Raw genomic sequence first — 22,445 nt, forward strand, 5'->3', positions numbered from 1 at the left:
GGCAGTGAGATAGGTCCTGGGGCGGGTCTGGGTTGAAGGAGGTGGGGAGGAGCACATTTTTACTGGGTGCTCTTTGATTCCTATTTGATTTTGTGACATCTTCAGCTTTACTTCATCAAGTGCCACTAACATTTTTTTCTCCATCAAATCAAAACTGCTTTTGTTTTGACCATCTTAAAGATGCCTCTAAGTCACAGAGTGCTGCAGAAATGGGTTCAGCAAAGATGTGGATGGAACCGGCTTGTCTGAATCCTTTGTCCACAAGACAGAGGCAAATAAAGTTTCTTCCTATGCTTTTTCTGCCATAGGATATTTACCCCTCAGACCTATTTCTTCCCCTAATACAATGCAGTCAGAACCAGGGCTGGACTGCTGTGTCTCCATCACAAGCCACCGAGAAGTCCTTCGATTCTTTTTTTTCTAATGAAATAGTTTGTAATTTATTCTTTAGACTATTCCAATAGTACATTTCTTGGATAAGAATGTTTTGTTTAAACTTTTTGATATAGGGAGTTTTCATGGTATTGTAACACAAAAAAGGATAAGATTCCATCTGATGACAAGTTGATATCTGTGACAAGCTAGTTTGCATACATACCCTGGTCATGGCTAAATAAGGTGAAAATTAAACAAGCCTTTACAAAGGGTATAGAATTCTAATGCCAGAGTTCAGAAAGTACTACCTTGTGTATTCTAATTGCCATTCCTTTTTAATTATTAGAAAGTATAACATTTAAATTTAATAAATTAAGATATTTTTACTGCAAGAAATAATCACATTATCTGTAATGTGCCCCTTGAATGCTTCTATGTGCCCCATGAATGCTTCTAAGTGAAAATGCAGTTTCTATTTCTTTGCTGTTTAGTCCCTAAGTCGTATCCAACTCTTTGTGATCCTGTGGACTGTGGCCCACCTGCTTCCTCTGTTTGTGGGATTTCCCAGGCAAGAATACTAGAGTGGGATTTCCCAGGCAAGAATACTAGAGTGGATTTCCATTTCCTTCTCCAGGGGCTCTTTTTGACCCAGGGATCTAACCAACATCTCCTGCATTGGCAGGCAGATTCTTTATCACTGAACCACCAGGGAAGCCATAAACTTTTAATTAAATATTTTAAGAAGTCTTAAATGATGAGTTATATGAATCAACTGGGGAAAACGCTAGAATTTTTGATAGTAAAGGTTTATTCAGAATTGAAACAATTTCACTTCCTATTAAAAAACATACTTTTGTGTGTGTGACATAAAAAAAAAACACTTTTAAGACAATTATTGATTCACATGCACTTGTAAGAAATAACACTGAGATCCCATGTGCCCTTTCCTCAGTTGCCCCCAAAGGTAACATCTTTAAAACTATAATGAATCCTATTAACAGCATACGGCCATTTAAAAAAAAAATGCATTTGTTTACTATTTACTTGGCTGTATTGGATTGAGTGGTAGAGAGCAGGATTTTTCATTGCCACACAGGGACTTTCTCATTGTGGTGCCCGGGTTTAGTTGCTCCACAGCATATGGGATCTTGCTTTCCCCACCGGGGATCCAGCCCATGTTCCCTGCACTGCAAGGTGGATTCTTAACTACTGGACCACCAGGGAAGCTCCAGGACACTGCCCTTTGATTGCTATTTGATTCTGTGACATCTTCAACTTTACTTCATTATGTGACATTAACATTTTTTTCCCAGTAAATCAAAATCACTTTTGTTTTGACCTGCCAATGTAGGGAGGGCTTCCCTGGTGGCTCAGATGGTAAAGACTCTACCTGTAATTCAGGACACCCAGGTTCAATCCCTGGGTCAGGAAGATCCCCTGGAGAAGGAAATGTCAACCCACTCCAGTATTCTTGCCTGGAGAATTCCATAGGCAGAGGAGCTTGGCAGGCTACAGCCCACAGGGTCACAGAGTCGGACACCACTGAGTGACTAACAATGGGTTCCCTGCATTGCAAGGTGGATTCTTTACCACTAAACCACCAGGGAAGTCCCAGGACACTGCCCTTGGATTCCTATTTGATTTGTGGTATCTTCAGCTTTACTTCATTGAGTCACATTAACATTTTTTTTCCAGTAAATCAAAATTACTTTTGTTTTGACCATTTTAAAGATGCCTCTAAGTCATAGGGAGCTGCAAAAACAGGTTCAGCAAAGGTATTGATGGAACCAGCCTGTCTGAATCCTTTGCCCACAAGACGGAGGCAAATAAATATAACCGGAACCACCCAGAGATGAGTTAACTTCGAACAAAAACATTTCCCCCTACTTTTCCTGAAAGATGAAACAGCCCAGGCAATGTCTTAGGGTGTCTCACTTGACACCAATGACAAAGATACTGACCCAAACCACAGGCTAGCCCAAAGGGTAGCTGAGCTCAAGAATTTCAGGCAGCACATTTTGGGTAGTAGTTGGAAGTATATACTTTCTCCAGGGAAGCTTTAAATAAACACCTGTATTCCATTAGATAAAATGGACAAGTTTATTTATTTAAACTTACGGTCTAGCTGACAGCTTCAAGTCAGGAATGCACATGTTATCTTCTCCGCAGTCGACCAGGATGTGAGCCTGAGTTGTGCAAACATGTATCAGAAAGAATCTGACAAAACCCACATCCCATCCTTTTTTTGAAAATTATGAATGATCCCACAAGTTAAACCAAAGATTTCCTTGCATATCTGCTTGAGTCCACCCAGCTAGAAATTGTGTTTGGCAGTGACCTTCCCATATAGGTTAGTTTACTTAAGAGCCCGATTCCAATTCAATCTGAAATGTCTGTAAAGAATGCTACTCTGGCAGTGTTTTGAGGATTACAGGCTGTATTGCTTCTATTACAGTCACATTTTGAACAAATTAAATCTTGGTTGCACAAGGGGAAGGGCTTCCGAAAACACAGGGATGCGGTCTTTCAAGAAACGTGTTCGGAAAATCTCCCAAATGTTATAAGCGTGTGTGCAGGAATGAAAACAAAATGGGACGGATTTTGTCTTAAGGTCATGGGAGCAGTGCCCAGGGCCTGACTGAGATTATACCATCCAAGATGGTCCAGGACCTACCTGTTCAGTAACAACATTGTCTCTGTAGTAGTTCAATATTGGTTTCACCTCCAGACCTTCTTGAAAAGTGGATTCATCCAAACTGTAATTCAAACTAATGTTGATTGGAGATAATTTGTCTCGGAATTCAGTCTCATCCTAGAGAAAATAATCACAAACTCAAGAAAGGCTCTGTAAAATGGCTGCAAGATGTTAGCTGCTGAAAGGCAGGCAACATTTGATTTCACTCAATGCAAGTGAATGATGAAGTAATTACCACCCCAGCGGGCTTAGGCACATGCTGATGGATGTAGCACAGAAGAGCCAGCTTCATGAATCTATGTTCAGAGATGGGGTCATTTAGAGCTGTGCCTTTGATGAAATACATACTTCCAGTGGCAATCTTTAGGTTCTCCAGGTCTTCAACAACTCACACGAATGGGTCAAATCACATAGTTAAAAGCTTATGTTTGTGCTCAGACATGTCTGACTCTTTGTGACCCCATGGACTGTAGCCCGCCAAGCTCCTCTGCCTATGGGATTTCCCAGGCAAGAATACTAGAGTGGGTTTCCATTTCCTTCTCCAGGGCATCTTCCCAACCCAGGGATGGAACCCGGGTCTCCTGCATTGTAGGCAGACTCTTTACCACTGAGCTGCCACAGAAGCTCTATACATAAAAAACAGATGCACAGTAAAAGTCACTGAGAGTTTCATGAACTGGGATTTTTATTTTGATGAGGTCGGCAGAATTTATAAGCCCTCTTGTGCTCAGAGAAAGAAAACCTCTCGATTCTCTTCCTTTCTCATCATTTATTTAAAGTCCTCATTCGTATGAATTTCAAAACACCTTCAGAACATTTGAAGTTCCCTTAGAAAAGAACCAGAACTTTGCTGGGAGTGAGGGGGTAGCTCCAGCAATAAGGTCTGGGCACACAGAAGCTCCCAAACTGTGGAGTAGGCATGCCAGCCTTCAGATGCATGCCAGCATCAGTCATAATGAGACACAGGGGTCGTGCTGGCTTTTCATTCCAGAATGTGTTTTTTAAAATTAACTTTTATTGGAGTATAGTTGTTTTACAATGTTGTGTTAGTTTCTGCTGTACAGCAAAGTGAATCAGCCATACATATACATAGACCCCTTCTTTTTGGATATCCTCATTCAGGTCACCAAAGAGCACTGAGTAAGGTTCCCGGAGCTATACAGTAGGTTCTCATTAGTCATCTACTTTATTTTTAAACTCTGCTTTCTGTGGGTTTTCCATTATTATGTCCCCTCAAAGAGAAGACCAACTGAAAAGAGTCTTTACCACCTTACCATTGGTAAGAAGATGAAATAACTGTATCATACATATTTTGGATTTTTAATTTAATAGAGGCTTAGGAGTTATTGTAAAAATACATTGCCTTACAACCTAAATGTCCATCGACAGAGGAATGGATAAAGAAGTGGATAAATGTGGTACATTTATACAATGGAATATTACTCAGCCATTAAAAAGAAGGAAATAATGCCATTTGCAGCAACATGGATGGACGTAGAGGTTGTCAAACTGAGTGAAGTTAAGTCAGAGGAGAAACATCGTATGACATCTCTTATAGGTGGAATCTAAAAAGAAATTATACAAATGAACTTACAAAACAGAAAGAGACTTGCAGACTTCGAGAAGGAACTAATAGTTGCCTGTACACACTACTATATTTAAAAATGGATAACCAACAAGGACCTACTATGTAGCACAAGGAACTCTGCTCAATGTTATGTAGAAGGCTGGATGGGAGGAGAGTTTGGGGGAGAATGGCTACATGTATAGATATGCCTGAGTCCCTTTGTTGTTCACCTGAGACCATCACAACATTGTTACACTCCAATATAAACTAAAAAGTTTTTTTAAAAAGAACGCATTGCTTTAAAAATATAATTATAACTTACATTCAATAAAGCCTGTGACTGCCTCACCCTTTTCCTGAGTTGGCTCAGAGATGCACCTTGATAAAATCTGGCCAAACATCCTCATGCAGGATAAAAGTTCAAATAAATTGTGTCTGACTTTCGTGTTTTAGGGAAGGGGAGGAAGAAATGAAAACCACCTGAGTTAGTATTAAGACTAAGAGTATATTCAAAACAAGAAGCAGCTTAGCAGAAATTAATGCAACATTATAAATCAACTACAATAAAAAATTAAAAGGAAAAAGAAAAAGAAGCAACTTAGGAAGTAACGGCAATATATTATCAGGTTGACTGAAGTCAGGCTCAACATAGGAGTGTGTGGTCCTCAAGTTTCCTCCAATCAAGTGAAAATAGGTGTGGGTCTGTGAGAACCACTGCTGCTGCTGCTTAATCATTTCAGCTGTGTCCAACTCCGTGTGACCCTATGGACTGCAGCCTGCCCGGTTCCTCTGTCCATGGGATTCTCTAGGCAAGAGCACTAGAGTGGGTTGCCATGCCCTCCTCCAGGGGATCTTCTCTACCCAGGAACTGAACCCAGGTCTCCTGCATTGCAGGCAGATTCTTTACCATTGAGCCACCAGGGAAGCCCATGAGAACCACTGTGATGGTTTAAATGGACAAAAATGATTAGAGTTTTGATTTGAATGTGAGAGGCCAAAAAGGTTTGATTCTGAAACACTTACTCGAAGGTAAACGATAAAATCCTGGCACTGGAGGGATTTCTGCCCTTTTATCACGAGAGGGAAGATGAGATGTGACTGATGGTTATCAAGGAAGAGTGTACGTTTAATGGCTCCTTTTTGTTTCAGGGTGTCTAACTGCACCTCAGCGGTCAGGCCTAAAGGACAGAAAGACGTAAAGCAAATATAATCCAGAAAGGAAAAGTATTCAGTGAATGCAATGCTTTATCAGAGAGAATTCCCATTTCACCTTGCTTATTCAGGAAACATTTTTGCCATAGTTGGGATCACAAACAATACATGAGCTGTGTAGATTTGATAAAATACTCCCCAAACTTAAAAACTTGTTTTATGATGGTTTTACACAGTCATTTCCCCCCATAATTGTATCTGTTTTTATAGACAATACCAATTATTCAAGGAGTATTTAGGTAGAAGTTCCCATATATATAACAGAAATTTTTGTGTGAATAAAGAGCTCTTTGAGAGTTTCACGTGGTCTATGCAGTGAAGTGCTTGTGTTTAATTGCTCATCATATCCGACTCTTTGTGACCCTATGGACTGTAGCCTGCCAGGCTCCTTTGTCCATGGGATTTTCCAGGCAAGAATACTGGAGTGGGTTGCAATTTCCTCCTCCAGGGGATCTTCCTGACCCAGGAATCAAACCTGTACCTCCTGCATTGCAGGTGAATTCTTTACCCACTGAGCCATCGGGGAAGTCCACTTACTAGTGAATTTTCTTAATATGGTAGAGGAATAGAAAATGAAAATATGCTCACCTATTGTGTTTGCAATGTTCTGGCCTGCCACAGATGCACACACTTTTAAAGAAAAGCTAGAGAAAATAATAGTTAATAGTTTTCTGGTTAACAAACTTTTCAGTCTGAAGCAGCAATCTTTCTTTTCCTCACCCCAGATAAACAAATATGTTATTTTTCCTCTATACATCTGTTAGTACACACACAATTAAACAAATAAATATGCACATATTTATTATTTATTGATTGATATATATATATATCTTACAAGTCTAATACAATTAAGAAAGGTGATATTATTACATAGGAAGGTAATACTTAGAAATATTACTAGAGGTCAACTAATTTAATCAGTGGATTCATTAATCAATTACTTGCTGTCTTTATTCAAGAAAGACATATAAATATCTTCCATGTGCTAGGAAGTAAAGAATTGGGCAGAATAGTAAGGGGGCAGCTTAGTGATACAGCCTGGAGGTGACCCCAGTTTGAGGAATCTGAAGGAATCTGGCATGTTTGGTGCATTAGAGCAGGACCAGGAAGCTGAGGAAAGTGAGGCTTGGTCGATCAGTAGGGAACAGGACTTTGAAAATCACATTAAAGAATTTGGATTAAGAGGTGCAAACTTGTAGGTAAAAAATAAGCTACCAGGACATATTGTACAACATGGGAAACATAGCCACTGTTTTATAATAACTATAAATGGAGTATAACCTTGAACAATTGTGAATCACTATACTGTATACCTGTAATTTATATAACATTATACATCTACTACACTTCAATTAAAAAAAAAAAAAAGAATTTGGACTTAATTCAGAGAGGCATGGAGCATCACAGTACAATGAACCAGAATCCACTTTTCTTGGAAGCAGATGGGGACTCGGCAGTTATTTGCCAGGGCTGGGATATAATTTGAGACAGAGAGATACCAGAAGAGGAAGGGAAAAGAAAGAAAATGGGGAGAGGAGAATGGCTGTCTCAGGCTCTGTAGGCACAATGATACTGTGTGTAAGGACAATAAAGAGAGGATGGAGGGGACTTCCCTGGGGATCCAGTGGTTAAGGCTCTGTACTCCCAGTGCAGGGGGCCTCAGTTCAATCCCTGGTCGGGGAACTAAGATCCCACATGCTGCCTGGCATGGCCAAAAAAAGAGAGAAGATAGATATGCAAGAGAGAGCTTTATAGTTTTTCCTTGAATGTGCTTAAACCCAATCCGGGGAGGGGCCTGCTGTGGCTTATAGGACAGCCTGCACTTGGATCTGGCCATGGAGAGAATGAAGACTGGCCAGTGGTCTCTGCCTGCCTGTTGCTTGTGCTAAACTCCCTACAGAAAAATGTCAAGCTCTAAAAGCCAGCATTCACGAGGAGGCTTTTTCACATTTCTAAGGAAGTGAAAATACAAGAAAATACTTAAGTATGATTTAATGACAGCCTTAACATTGTTTATTAGTAAATACTATAGTATGATTTGAACATTTCTACAGAATCCAAAAGGAGTAAATAATCCCTCGTTGTGCTTTAATTATGTGTCAGCTTCCTGTGTCAAATATAATGAAGATGTGTCACATCTGGGATTCATCGAGCTGCCGTGACCTCAGTCAATGTCTCCCTTCAGGGTAAATAATTTGCCACATACCATTAAGCCAAACATTTCCCGAGACGTCTCTGCTATTTCAAGTGTTTGTACCACTTCCCCAGAGAAATCACAAATTCCAGCCCACTTCTACTTCAGTTGGAATTACTCAAGAAAGACGAATAGTGAATCACATCTTTAAATTTTGTAGCAGGTCTGGCTTTCAAAGCTGGAATTTTTTTCTGTGTCCGACTTTATTTGGAAGTACTTGGTTACGTGTTAAGATTGTACATTGGCTTTTTTTTCTGTTCATCCTTACACGAAACAAACAAAACTCATTAGCTTGCATAAGATAAATTCGTATTTGTAATAAAATGATCTATATGTAGATTGAAATAATTTTACATACAGTATTTTGTTTAACACAATTAAGAAACAGAAAAATTTTTGCAAAATTAAGTTATGAATGTGAACATTATCTCCTCTTTGGGAGAAGAATTTGATTGAGAAATGATGTTATCAGTTGAAGGGTTACTTTTGATTTACGAATTATGTGTGTGTGTGTTTGTGCGTGCGCTCAGCCGCATCCAACTCTTTTGCGACCCCGTGGACCAGAGCCTACTAAGTTCCTCTGTCCATGGGATTTACCAGGCAAGAGTACTGGAGCGGGTTGCCATTTCCTTCTCCAGGGAGTTATCCCAACCCAGGGACTGACCCTGCGTCTCCGTGTCTCCTACATCACATTAGTGCCACTTGGGAAGCTCCGTGAGTGTTACTCTAAACTTAGTTCCCCCTCTCTGTTACCTTTATATCATTAAGTGGATGATTTTAGCTTTTTCATACTGAATTATTGATAACAGCAGTCCAACCTACACATTTTGTTTACAGATGTTTTTAAGCCAAAAAAAAAGAGTTGCCAAGTTATAACTTGCACAGCACTCTGTTCTGACGGAAAAAGAAAACCTCACTGAAATATTCATTCTGAATTTAGAAAAATATTTCTCTTCTATATAAACACACACATGTACATCATGTGTATATTGTTTTTTGGCCACGCAGCATGTGGGATCTTAGTTCCCCGAACAGGGATCGAACTTGCATCCCCTGCAGTGGAAATGTATATAGTCTTAACCACTGGACTGCCAGGAAGTCCCCACCATGTTTTATGAAACAGATTATTAAGTACACTTACAGGTATTCATCTAATTACAATAAACACTTGAGTTGTTGGGGAAAGCTGTGAATGATTATTAAATTATAATTAAAAATTTAGACTGTTGGGCTATACTTCTGGTGCATCAGAAAGCAGGAAAGTATATCACAAATCCTCTAACACTAGTCCTAACCTGATGCAACAATGGTTGGAATAATTATACTGTGAAGTAATGGTGTTCATAGCCACGTATGGAGGAGGAAGAATGAAATAAATGTGAAACAGGACTTAAAAATACAAAGCACTTCAGTTTTCAATCAAGCTAATTCAATACTCTTTCAATGATAGCTAATAATAGATTTTACATAAAGTTAGGTGTAACTGAAAAGTTTTTTTCAAATTTGAAAAGGGGACAGTTTATGAACTTCTACATTTGTAAAATATTTTTTATTAATTTTAATTTTTCTCATTCAATAACAATTATATGAATATTTATAGGCTGGCTTTATTTTGTTTTCTAGTTTAGAAATGCAAGTAGCAGAAACTTTATAAACCTACATAGCTGTTTGAAAGGTATAGAAATTCTCATTGAGGGAAATGGAGAACTATTTCCCAGTTAGAGGTTGACTTAATAGTTTTAATATGTACAATATAAAATTATACCAAATACAGACAAAAACTACAGAAAAGAAAATCAACAAATACCTTTCAATCATTTTGGAAATACTGGACTAAATTCCTATAATAAATCTTAAAAAGTATTTGAGAAACACATTTGAGACTGAACCCGCAGTTAATTTCGCATCTTCTAACACTCTGAGCCACTCATTCAAAATTTTTTCATGTGAAAATGAAACATCTTTCAGAAAATGGATGCAACAGAACCAAACAAGTAACTGTTATTTGCCCACATAACAAATTGTATTTTATCTAAGTAATCTGATTTAATGCAACACGAGTTCATGAAAAAAAATTCTTGTTGAAAAGTAATATTCTTTCCACAAGACCAAACAGATCCTATGATCTGTTGAAAACACCAAAAACTTTAAAAAAAATTCAAAAACCAAAAAATCCCTAGAAAAGATAATCTAGTTCATAGGAAGATTTTACACCAGAGTGTGCCCTACACATATGCTTTAAAGAACTCAGTCTAGAAGTCCGTTCAGTCATGAACGTGCAAACAGAGACATGGGGACACATGCTCAAGTAGTCCTCATTCTTCCTTTCGTATTCATTTCATCCAGGGTTCAGAGAGATGCTGGCTTTTTCACATATTTCCTCAGAGCAGGCTTTCATTATAATACTTTATGGTTTCATACCCTTTTAAATGTGCCCAGGGCATTTCCCAGTTACTTTCAGAAGCTCGTTGAGGGGAAGACAGTCCTCCCCAAATTGAGAGGTCCCAGGAAAGAAATTCTTCAAGGTCGTCCACACCCCTTATCCTCCACCCTTAAAGGCTCTGATTCCTGTATGAACCCCTGTCCAGAGGCCGTGAGCAACATGCTGAAACTGGCTGGGAATACATTCTATAACAGTGGTCCTCAACCTTTTTGGCACAAGGAATTGATTTCGTGGAAGACAGTTTTTCCACGGAGCAGGGGTTGGGGGAGATGGTTTCAGGATGATTCAAGGGCTTACATTTACTGTGAACTTTGAAGTGAAGTGAAGTGAACTCACTCAGTCGTGTCCGACTATTTGCAACCCCGTGGACTGTAGCTGGCCAGGCTCCTCTGTCCATGGGATTCTCCAGGCAAGAATACTGGAGTGGGTTGCCATTTCCTTCTCCAGGGAATCTTCCCAACCCAGGGATCAAACCCTGGTCTCCCGCATGGCAGGCAGATGCCTTATCCTCTGAGCCAGCAGGGAATTCCCTGTGAACTTTACTTCTAATCTAATGCTGACGCTAGTTTGACAGGAGGTACCGGTCCACAGTCTGGAGGTTGGGGACCCTTTTTCTAAGGGTCTAGACTGATGTGTTCTGCATTCTGACTTTCTCAGGAGCTGACCATATCATCTGAGTTATGCCATGTCTTCTAGGAAATGGGGGCAGATCTAAAACACTCCAAATATTTGTTGATTTTTTGGAGTGTGTGTGTGTGTTCAGTCGTGTCTGACTCTTTGCGACCCTGTACACTATAAACCGCCAGGCCCCTCTGTCCATGAGATTCTCCAGGCAAGAATACTGGAGTGGGTTGCCATTTCCTCCTAAAGGGGATCTTTCCAACCTGAGGATTGAACTCTCCAACCCAGAGATTGGGGCTTCCCTTATAGTTCAATCAGTAAAGAATCTGTCTACAATGCAGGAGACCCAGGTTCGACTCCTGGGTCGGGAAGATCCCCTGGAGGAGGAAACAGCAACCCACTCCAGTATTCTTGCCTGGAGAATCCCACAGACAGAGGAGCCTGGCGGGCTACAGTCCATGGAGGCATAAGAGTCGGACACAACTTTGTGACTAAACCACCAAACCACCCAGGGATCAAGATGTCTCTGGCATCTCCTCTGTTGCAAGTGGATTTTTTACCACTAGCGCCACCTGGGAAGCCCTGGATGTTGCACAGAACTTTAAAAAGCGGGTTTGTTGCCCCAGACTAGTGACTGTGTGAGAAGTGTGGAGCAATTGGAGATGTTTACTGGGTCCTACCCTGTGCAGATGGTAGGGGGTGAGGAACTATTGGAATCTATAGCAAAAGGGGTCTTACATGGTACCTGTATTTTAAAGACCAAAAAGTCATGATCCTTGGGAGGGGGAGTAGTTTTTTTTTTTTTTTTTGGATTTCTTTTTTTTTTTTCTAATTTTATTTTATTTTTAAACTTTACATAATTGTATTAGTTTTGCCAAATATCAAAATGAATCCGCCACAGGTATACATGTGGATTTCTTGATCTCGGTTTGGACAGTGGTTTTGTCTGTGTTCCAATTTTGTTCTAATGTCAGAGGGTGAGTCAGGGTGATGGTATGGTTGAATTGTGTGGAGATGTTACCAATAGGATACCCCTGTGGGTGTCTGCCTTCAAAGCAGAGAGGTATGTTATAGCCTCTGTTAAATTGGTTATAACATGCCCAGGTTGTGGGTTTGATAAGTTGCCAGGAATGAGTTCTATACGTCCTTTTAAAATCTGGAGAAAGAAGGGTCCTACATAGTCGGGCCCAAAAGTTGTGGTTCTGGGGTCAAGCTGGGCAATTGCATAGGCTGAGACCCTGGGCCAAGCTTGTGTCTATATCAGAGAATATTACCCTAAAGCATTACCCAATAAGACAGACCTCTGACCCTGGAGAACCTACATACTGAGAAGCAAACTGGCAGTTCCTTGAGCTGTGTATGAGATCATAGCCCCCCAAATATAGGTGAGGACACAAAAATCTCTATAACATTTACCTTCCATCTCATTGTACATGTGAGGTTATAAAACTTACATCTGTCTTCAGCACAGAAAGTGAGTAATCTGACCCATTATTTAAAAAAAAAAAAGACAATACGTATGTCTGGAAAGTGTTTATAAGCATATGCAAATCAAGATTTTTTTAATTATATTTTCAGTTTGTTTAATGTTGGTTTTAGTAGGCCAAGATTTTAAAAGAACTCCAAGATTCGCTTGGCTGGGAATTTTCTCAGGTTAGTTTTGTTTTTCATCTCATGTGGTGCCTGAAGATGGAGACATACCCTTCATACAAGTCGACAGCGAAAGATCAGCATTGTGTCAGTTACTTTTTTTTTTAATAGACTAACTCCTGGCTACTCGGATGTGGTGCTCAGACTGGCAACATCAACACCACTTTGGAGCACCTTCAGAAACATAGTCTCACGTCCCGCGCCTGATTTATGGCCCCCGAAGTGCAGGTTCACGAGATTCCCAGGTGATCTGAGTTCACACAAGAGGGCAAGAAGCACTGTAGAAACTCACCAGGCCACAGGTGCCACTGATTCTGGAATCAGGCAGGTTTTGTTTTCCAGATTGATGATCACCGGCTGCAGGAGAAGTTGGGCCCCCACCGTCACAACCGGCCTCGCTCTGCAGGGAGAAGATGCACGGCTTTAACCAGTCCCGCGAGCAGCAGGCAGAAGCCACTGCCAACATTCCCAGCCCCAGTGCCAAGAGTTCCCCTCACTGCGTGAACAGGTGGGCTCAGGATTCAACCAGCTACGTTCAGACACCTCTGGTTGCTCGTGAATATTATGGAGCTGTGAGACCCTGGAGCAAAGCCGCATTCACGGACCTGCTCTGTCTATGGAGTGCTCACACTATTTTGGTGACATGGCTATGAAATACTTCCCTGGGATCTGCTAGTCTATCCACATTCACATCTGAATATGAAGAAATACATCCTCCTACAGTCACTTGTGTCACACCTGTAAGTACTTGAATTTTTATTTATTTGGAGGTGCCAGGTCTTAGTTGTGCCATGTGGGGTCTAGTTCCCTGACCAGGGATTGAACCTGGGTTCCGTGTGTTGGTAGTATGGAGTCTTAGCCACGGGACCACCAGGCAAGTCCCTGCATAGGCACTTTTAAATGTTTTTTGCTTTGTTATTTTTTACTTTTTAAAAAAATTTATTTACTTTTAATTGAAGGATAATGGCTTTAAAATATTGCATTGGTTTCTGCCATACATCAACATGAATCAAGCCATAGGTATATACATGTCCCCTCCCTCTTGAACCTCCCTCCCACCTCCCACCCCATCCCACCCCTCTAGGTTGTCACAGAGCATCAGTTTGAGCTCCCTGACTCATACAGCGAATTCCCTACGGCCTATTATACAGAGTGAAGTAAGTCAGATAAAAACAAGTATCGTATATAAACTCATGTATATGGACTCTAGAAAGACGGTACTGATGAACCTATTTGCAGGGGAGCAGTGGAGACGCATAGAGAATACACGTGTGGACACAGCGGGAAGGAGAAGGCGGGACACATGGAGAAAGTAATGTGCAAACATACACACCACATGTAAAATAGATGGCCAGTGGGGATTGTTAAATGTTGATTGGCAATGTTCTAGCCAAGCTTTGCAGATTGACCTAAACCCTTGAGGGTGGGTGGACTCATTCTGTGCTTCATACAGAGCAATGGTTCTCCAGTCCTGATTGCACAACAGAAGCAGCCAACAGCTTTAAAACAGAAACCAGACCCAGGCTCATCACAGAGCAATTGAATCAGAACCCCCGGGGGTCAAGGCCAGGCACCCGAATGTCAAACACACCCTCCAGGTGATTCTGTTGTGCAGCCGAGCTGGAGGAAAGGGACTAATACAGAATAAACTCAATTCCAACCACCTAGGTGAGGATAAACCAGACAAGAAAGTAAATCACTGGGAAAGGGAATGGGGCAAATTTTTAAAGCTTGGTGCCAAGACAGGAGAGCTGGGAGCCAGATCTCCAGATGACAATGTGAGATGATGCCATGGTGCTTAAGTTTTCCTCTGACAGGTGGTAGGGCTGGGCCATGGGGCAACGCGTTGTTTAGGGCACTGCTTTAAAGGATTTCATGATTACCATAATGGCGCCTAGTGGGAATTTTCCTAAACTCCTGTATACTATCTGTACACTGTTAGGTGATTTTTATTTTCAATATTGTGTGAGCTCCAGGCCTTGGAAAAGCAGGTTAAACAGGATTAGACACACAAGACAGAGTGTGATGTAGGTCTGATCCCTGGGAATGAACAACGAAAGAAAAGGCAACCTGGGAAAGAAGCTCCAGCTGGGGCACTCGGGGAGGAGGGTCTTAAGCCAAAGTTGCCTGTTTGTGGAGCTCCAGGTGGGCCTGTTTGTATCCCTATTGTGTCCAGTAATCGACTGGGAGCCGTTTATGGGAAACAGGGCCTTGTTGCAAATGTAGATTCAGAGCATAGTGGCTGGACCACGAGACAACTGCACTCCATCAGCTCCAAGTGCCTCTTGCCTGGAAAATCCCATGGACGGAGGAGCCTGGTAGGCTGCAGTCCATGAGGTTGCTAAGAGTTGGACACGACTTAGGACTTCACTTTCACTTTTCAGTTTCATGCAATGGAGAAGGAAATGGCAACTCACTCCAGTGTTCTTGCCTGGAGAATCCCAGGGACGGGGGAGCCTGGTGGGAGGCCATCTATGGGGTTGCACAGAGTCGGACACGACTGAAGCAACTTAGCAGCAGCAGCTCCAAGTGCTGCTGCTTCATGGCCACAAACACAGTCCCATTCCTTCCTGTACTTTGAGCATTTCAATCACCTGATTCTCTACTCCCTAAAATGGAGAGCGGCTGGTATACATCAACCCTCTGAGGATGTCTTAGTACTGATGGTGATAATCCTACCTCCTTGAGGAAACCAACTTTAGAATTCCTAGGGGAGTTGACCTAGGTTTGTGCTAGGTCATGTGCCCAGAACACCTGGATCAGCTCTCTGCCTTTTGATACCTTACCTGGTGTCTTACATTCCTGTAACACTTTTTTAAACATGAAAACAGAATCTCAATTTTTGATCACTGCCTACTGGTTACTTATTCTGTTTACTTTACATGCACAGTCTCAATCCTTTTAACAAAATAACTTTATAATGTAAGTATTATGCCCATTTGACATATGAAAAAAAAAATCTGAGGCTCAGAAGGTTACAGAAACTTGCCCAAGAGTACAAATGGGTGAGTGTCTGGAATGGCCAGGTTTTTCTTTCTTTTTTTTTTTTTTTAAGCAACACAAATTTATTGACACCAAGGGATCAGGAGAAGCATGTTTTATCTGAAAGCTCTAAGGAAGGATTCATTCAGGGGTCTCTCCTAGCTTCTGAAAGTTCTTCACTTGTGGCAGCCTAACTCCAATCTTCACATGGTCTTCTCCTTGTATGCATGTCTGTCTCTTCACCGTGCATTCTTTTTATAAGAACAACAGTCAAATTGGATTAGAGGTGCAATGGCTAGGTATTTTAAAATCCAGATCTGTCATATTTGAATTGTTCAATGCTTGTTTTTGGAGACTACCAATTCTTGGATAGTATTTCTATTCCCTAATTTAGTGTCCACATTTGATTACAAAGGCCAGGGTACATAATACCATTCCCCTGCCCCACCTTCCTTATGTATAAGCACATTTTAATTCATTTCCAAAGCAAAGAGAAGTATTTACATTGAGGGCCATCTAAAAAATGTGTCATTTTGTAAGTTCCACTAAGATCCATATCTTATTTAACATTATGCTAGTAGAGGCTGGAAGTTTGGTCATGAGATATGAGAACAAAAACAGAAAGGTTGAAAGAAAGGGAAAAATACTGAGGGGAAAATATTCCTCCAAACTTTAAAAAAAGCATCTCAATGTTCTCCAAAAGAAATAATTTAAGGCAAAACCAAAAACAAAGAGGAAATGCATCTGAAACAACTAGAAGAATGTGTCCATCAATGAAGAAATAAAGATACATATTCAACAGAATACTATTCAGCCACAAAAAGGGAAATCTTGCCTTTTGGGACAACACAGAAGGACCTTGAGAGTATTATGCTTAGTGAAAAATTCAGAAAAGGACAAATATCATATGATCTCACTTATATGTACAATCTAAAAACAAAAATCAAAATCACAAGATGAACATATAGATACAGGGAACAGATTGGTGGTTGCCAGAGATGGCAGTGAGAGGGGGTGATGGAAATGGGTGAAAGTGGTCAAAAGTACAAACGTCTAGTTATACATAAGTCATGGGGATTTACTATTTATAAGTCATACAGCATGGTGCTTATAGTTAATAATACTGTGTTATTGTTATATATAAAGTATATTGAAAAGTTGCTAAGAGGGTAGATCTTACAAGTTATCACAGGCCAAAAAAAGTTGTAACTATGTGGTGATAGATGTAATTAATAAGACTTATCATGGTAATCATTTTGCAATATATACAAATATTGAATGTCATACACCTGAAGTTGCTGCTAAGTCACTTCAGTCGTGTCCGACTCTGTGTGACCCCATAGACGGCAGCCCACCAGGCTCTGCTGTCCGTGAGATTTTCCAGGCAAGAACACTGGAGTGGGATGCCATTTCCTTCTCCAATGCATGAAAGTGAAAAGTGAAAGTGAAGTCGCTCAGTCGTGTCCGACTCTTAGTGACCCCATGGACTGCAGCCTACCAGGCTCCTCTGTCCATGGGGTTTTCCAGGCAAGAGTACTGGAGTGGGGTGCCATTGCCTTCTCCAACACCTGAAGTTAATATATTATAATAGAAAAAACAAATTTGCAGACCATCAACCACATACCTGTAAACTGCTACTTTTCCTGTTCCAAATGCACCCACAATTAAATCTAAAAAAAAACACAGAAGCACAAATTTTATAGAATTGATCAAAACTCATAATTAATTATAAATAGCACAGAGAGCAACCTGATATGCCGATTGCAGAATGAGAGTCATACAAACAAGAACAGCAAATCACGGCTTTCCTAAGGCATTTTGGAAAGGATATAGGAACTTCACTGTAACTCAATATGACGCATAAATCCATAGATCTCCAACCCTACTGGACTCAGGAAGGCCAGCCTTCTAGAAATGCTTCAGATATTCGTCATAATGCCATATCCTCCAGACCCAAGGCACACACCTTAAATCATAAGGGAAGAAGTGCCTGTGTCTCTATTTCTGATTTGTAAATAAGATCATAGTGGTGACCTGAATGGGAAGGAAGTCCAAAAGGGTAGGGATATACGTATATGTATGTCTGATTCATTTTGCTGTACAGTAGAAACTAACGTAAGAGTGTAAAGCAACTATACTCCAATGAAAAACTAATTTAAAAAGAAAAAAGGACTTCCCTGGTGGTGCAGGGGCTAAGACTCTGCACTCCTGAAGCATGTGGCCTGGGTTCAATCTCTGGTCTGGGAACTAGATCCCACATGCTGCAACTAAATAAATAAATAGAAAAAAAGGGAGAGGGAAGCATACGCTAAGTGCCTACTATGTACCAGGCTCATCACACATACTGTTTTATCATCCCCCTATCAGCAACAATCCTATAAGGCAAGTGTTTTACCGGTGAAGTAGAGCAGTTTGGCTGCCATCTTACCTCAGCCTTTCGCTCTTCCAAATACGTGGGTGGCGAGTATGGTTTTGGCAGAGTGACTGGTAGTGTATGAAATAACTGACATATTATATTATAACAGTCTCTCCTTATTAATGGTTTTGCTTCTTTGGTTTCAGTTACCTGTGGTCAACCACAGTCTGAAAATATTAAGTGGAGAATTCCAGAAATAAACAACTCATCATCAAACGTTTAAATTGCACGCTGTTCTGAGCAGCGTGATGAAATCTCACGCCATCCCGCCTGGGATGTGAATGACCTCTTGGTCCAGCATGTCCTATCTGTGGTCGCTTAGTAGCCAACTTGGCATCTCAGTGCTTCTTCAAGTGACACTTATTTTACTTAATAATGGCACTAAACTGCGAGAGGAGTGATGCTAGGGACTTCCTTGGTGTTCCAGTGGTTAATACTCCACGCTTCCAATGCAGGGGGTATGGGTTCGATCCCTGGTCAGGGGAACTAAGATCCTGCATGCTGCAGGGCATGACCAAAAAAAATTAAAAAGGAGTGATGCTAGCAATTAAAATGTGCTAAAGAGAAGCCCTAAGTGATTCCTTTAAGTGAAAAGGTGAACATTCTCCACTTAGTAAGAAACAAAATCCTGCGCTAAAGCTGCTAAGATCTACAGTAAGAAAAAATCATATATGTGAAACTGTGAAGAAGAAAAAAAACTCATGCTAGTTTTGTGGTCCCACCACAAGCTGCAAAAGTTAAAACCACAGTAGGTGAGAAGTAATTAGCTAAGACTGAAAAGACACTGAATTTGTACAATAAGATGTTTTGAGTGAGAGACCAGATTCACATAACTTTTATTATAGTATATAGTTATAATTGTTCTACTGTATTCTTAGTTATTGTTGTTAATCTCTGTTCATAATTAATAAATTCATCTTTATGTACAGGGAAAAAACATAGTATCTAGAGGGTTCAGTATTCTCCGAGGTTTCAGGCATCCACTGAGAGTCCTGGAACATATGCCGCCATGGATAAGCAGGGAAACTATAATAATATTAAATAACAACAACAATGCTAATAATCAATAACACATATCGAACACTTATTCTAGGCCAGGAATCCTTTTAATGAATTTACTTTACATGATTCCTAGCAAGTTAAGAAGTCTTTATTATTAGCACAATTTTGCAGAAGAGGAATTTGCTTTTTGTTTTTATTTATTTTGTTGCAGTAGAGTTGCTTTACCATGTCATGTCCGTTTCTGCTGTACAACAAAGTAAATCAGCAATATGTATACATATATCCCCTCTTTTTGGATTAGTTCCCATTTAAATCAGCACAGAGTATTGAGTAGAATGCCACGTGCTATACAGTAGGTTCTTGCTGCTGCTGCTGCTAAGTTGCTTCAGTCGTGTCCGACTCTGTGCGACCCCATAGACGGCGGCCCACCAGGCTCCCCCATCTCTGGGATTCTCCAGGCAAGAACACTGGAGTGGGTTGCCATTTCCTTCTCCAATGCATGAAAGGGAAAAGTGAAAGTGAAGTCACTCAGTCGTGTCCGACTCTTCTCGACCCTATGGTCTGCAGCCTACCAGGCTCCTCCGTCCATGGGATTTTCCAGGCAAGAGTACTGGAGTGGGGTGCCATTGCCTTCTCCAACAGTAGGTTCTTACTAGTGTTCTATTTTACACATAGAGTATATACATATCAATCCCAATCTTCCAATCCACTCCTCCCCACTACATTCCCCCCTTGGTATCCATACATTTGTTCTCTACATCTATGTTTTGGCAGAAGAGGAATTTGAGGCTTAGGGAGGAGGCTCACATATAAATTCACTGATGAGTCATAAAGAGTCAGACATGACTGAGATAATTTCACTTTCACACACATACAGAAGAGGTGAAGCTGGGTTACAGCAGGACTGGGCAACAGAGACGTCTTAAACTCTTTGAGGAGTAATGTTCACAACAATCTCAGTGATTGGCTGATACATAGGCAGAACTCTCCATTTTTCTTAATCTCATGTATGATGCTTATTTTTTCTCAGGAGGTGCAACCAAGCACAAATGAAAATGATCATGGCTATATCTGCAAAGTAAAATTTAGATGCAGAGATGGGAAAATTTGACTTGGCAGAATTAACAGCCACAGAAGAAAACTTATAATAGCTGGATCCATAATTGGTTAATTCCAGTAGAACTGAGGTGAAAATGAAAAGAAAAAAAGACGGGGAAACTTTTTTGGCCATGCCATATGGAAAACCAATCAAGGAATTAAATTGGTTTAATGGAGTTTGTACAGGAAAATGATTTGTAGCCACATGCCCTTGGCACTCACCTTTCCAGACAAAGGAACTGGTCAGACTGCAAGCAACTATGACTCTTCTCTAGGGGCTTCTCTTGGCTGGGCCAGGGCATTACCCTCAGCCCGTGATGGATGGGGACTGGATGGATAGCTAGGTCCATGAGCTAGCAAGGCTTCTTTCTTAGGGCGACTCTAAGGCATGTGCTTCCTGTCTCCAGAATTCCCCAGTGAGACAAAGCCCTAGTTGCTCACCCAGTCAGCCTCGTGATAATAATCTTTCCTTTTCACATCTTTCTTCCCTACTTCCTTAGCAATGATTTCTGGGGGTTATTCCTCAAATAAACTACTTCTTTTCTAATATTTAGTGTCTTCTCTTAAAGAACCCAACCAAAGACAATAATTCTTGTGAAACATGTTTTTTTTTTTTTTTTTTAAATAGACTCATATCTTCAGGATTAGAATCAGTCAAAATATCTCTGGTTACATGGAAGAAATGTAAGTGTCCATCAACAGATGAATGGGTAAAGAAGATGGATACACACAACACACACACACAGCACTATTAGTTGGTCATTAAAAAAATGAAATACTGCCATTTGCAGCAACATGGATGGACCTAGAGATGATTATACAGAGTGAAGTCAGAGAAAGAGAAATATTACGTGATCTTACTGATATCTAAAAAATTATACAAATGAATTTATATACAAAACAGAAGTAGGCTTACAGACATAGAAAAGAAACATCAAAGGGGAAAGGAAAGGGGGAGGAATAAGTTAGTAGTGTGGGATTAACAGATACACATCATTATACATAAAATAGATAAACAAGAATATACTGTATAGCACAGGGAACCATATAAACATTTTTGAATGAACTATAAAGGAAAATAATCAGAACATATATATATATATATATATCCACATAACTGAGTCACTTGGCTGTATAGCTAAAACTAACACAATATTGTGAATCAACTATACTTCAATTTAAAAAGTTGAAAGTTTCTTGTTATATAGACACAGCATCAGATTCAGATGACAGACTCAGGACTGGACTCCAAAGATCCATGTTTTAAAAGATGTGCATGCTAATGTTTAATTGGAGAAGGAAATAGCAACCCACTCCAGTATTCTAGCCTGGAGAATGCTATGGACAGAGAAACTGGCGGGCTGTTGTCCATGGGATTTCAAATGGTTGGACAAGATTGAGTGACTAAATAACAACCATGTTCAACAAGTCAAATGAAAGTCATCTAGTAGGGGTCCCCAACCTCCAGGACCTAATGCCTGATGATCTGAGGTGGAGCTGATATAATAATAATAGAAATAAAGTATACAGTAAATATAAGGCCCCGAAACCATCCCCAAGTCATCCCTGCCCCCACTCCTGGTATGTGGAAAAAGTTTCTTCCACGAAACCAGTCCCTGGTGCCAGAAAGGTTGGGGACTACTGCAGGGAGCTCCGTCTGTGAGATTAAGGAAGACAGTAAGTCAAGGGCTACCACCTGAGTATCTATGACTCATGGAATAAAACACTCTTTTCCAAGGGTTCAAATCTATGAAGTCAGAAAGCAAAGTTTCTAAGTCTACCAGTTTTGAAAACATATCAGAATGTCACCATTTTCAATGATTTTCACATTTTTTTCTGTTGACATTCGTCTCTCCCTGCACAACAGTGCATTTTCGCTATGTCAGAGGAAAAAGAGCTACTGATTTGAAGAAACACAGACTCTGTTCTTCCTGTGTAATCTGAACTCCAGTATTTAGACAAGTGTAGTACAGGTGGCACTTGGTCTGATCTGCATCTATTGACACAACACCAGACAGGAAAGTTCCATTATGAAAACTGATTCCAAGGGATCATGCGCTTTGTTTTTGTTTCCAAATAAGGTGAAATGTTTATATCTTGAGATTGGACACTTTATAAATAACAGACAAATTGTAAGCATTTACTCTTTGGAAATGACCAAGAAAAAAGACTATAAGCTCTTCCAGGGCA

The 22,445-nt window shown here is 40.4% G+C and overlaps 1 protein-coding gene across 1 annotated transcript in view; it reads right to left on the reverse strand.

Annotated features, from left to right (window-relative positions):
• ITGA8 (integrin subunit alpha 8) overlaps positions 1–22,445 on the reverse strand; it is a 189,056-nt gene that overhangs the window by 82,736 nt on the left and 83,875 nt on the right. Inside the window, exons 14-19 of the mRNA XM_061436125.1 lie at positions 17,364–17,409; positions 13,050–13,157; positions 6,438–6,493; positions 5,661–5,815; positions 3,050–3,187; positions 2,494–2,561 (exon numbers count right to left, since the gene is read on the reverse strand). Of these exons, the coding sequence (XP_061292109.1) occupies positions 2,494–2,561; positions 3,050–3,187; positions 5,661–5,815; positions 6,438–6,493; positions 13,050–13,157; positions 17,364–17,409 (571 nt within the window). The remainder of the gene's footprint in view (positions 1–2,493; positions 2,562–3,049; positions 3,188–5,660; positions 5,816–6,437; positions 6,494–13,049; positions 13,158–17,363; positions 17,410–22,445) is intronic.

Source organism: Bos javanicus, chromosome 13 (genome assembly GCF_032452875.1).
Source record: "Bos javanicus breed banteng chromosome 13, ARS-OSU_banteng_1.0, whole genome shotgun sequence".
Taxonomy (NCBI): domain Eukaryota; kingdom Metazoa; phylum Chordata; class Mammalia; order Artiodactyla; family Bovidae; genus Bos; species Bos javanicus.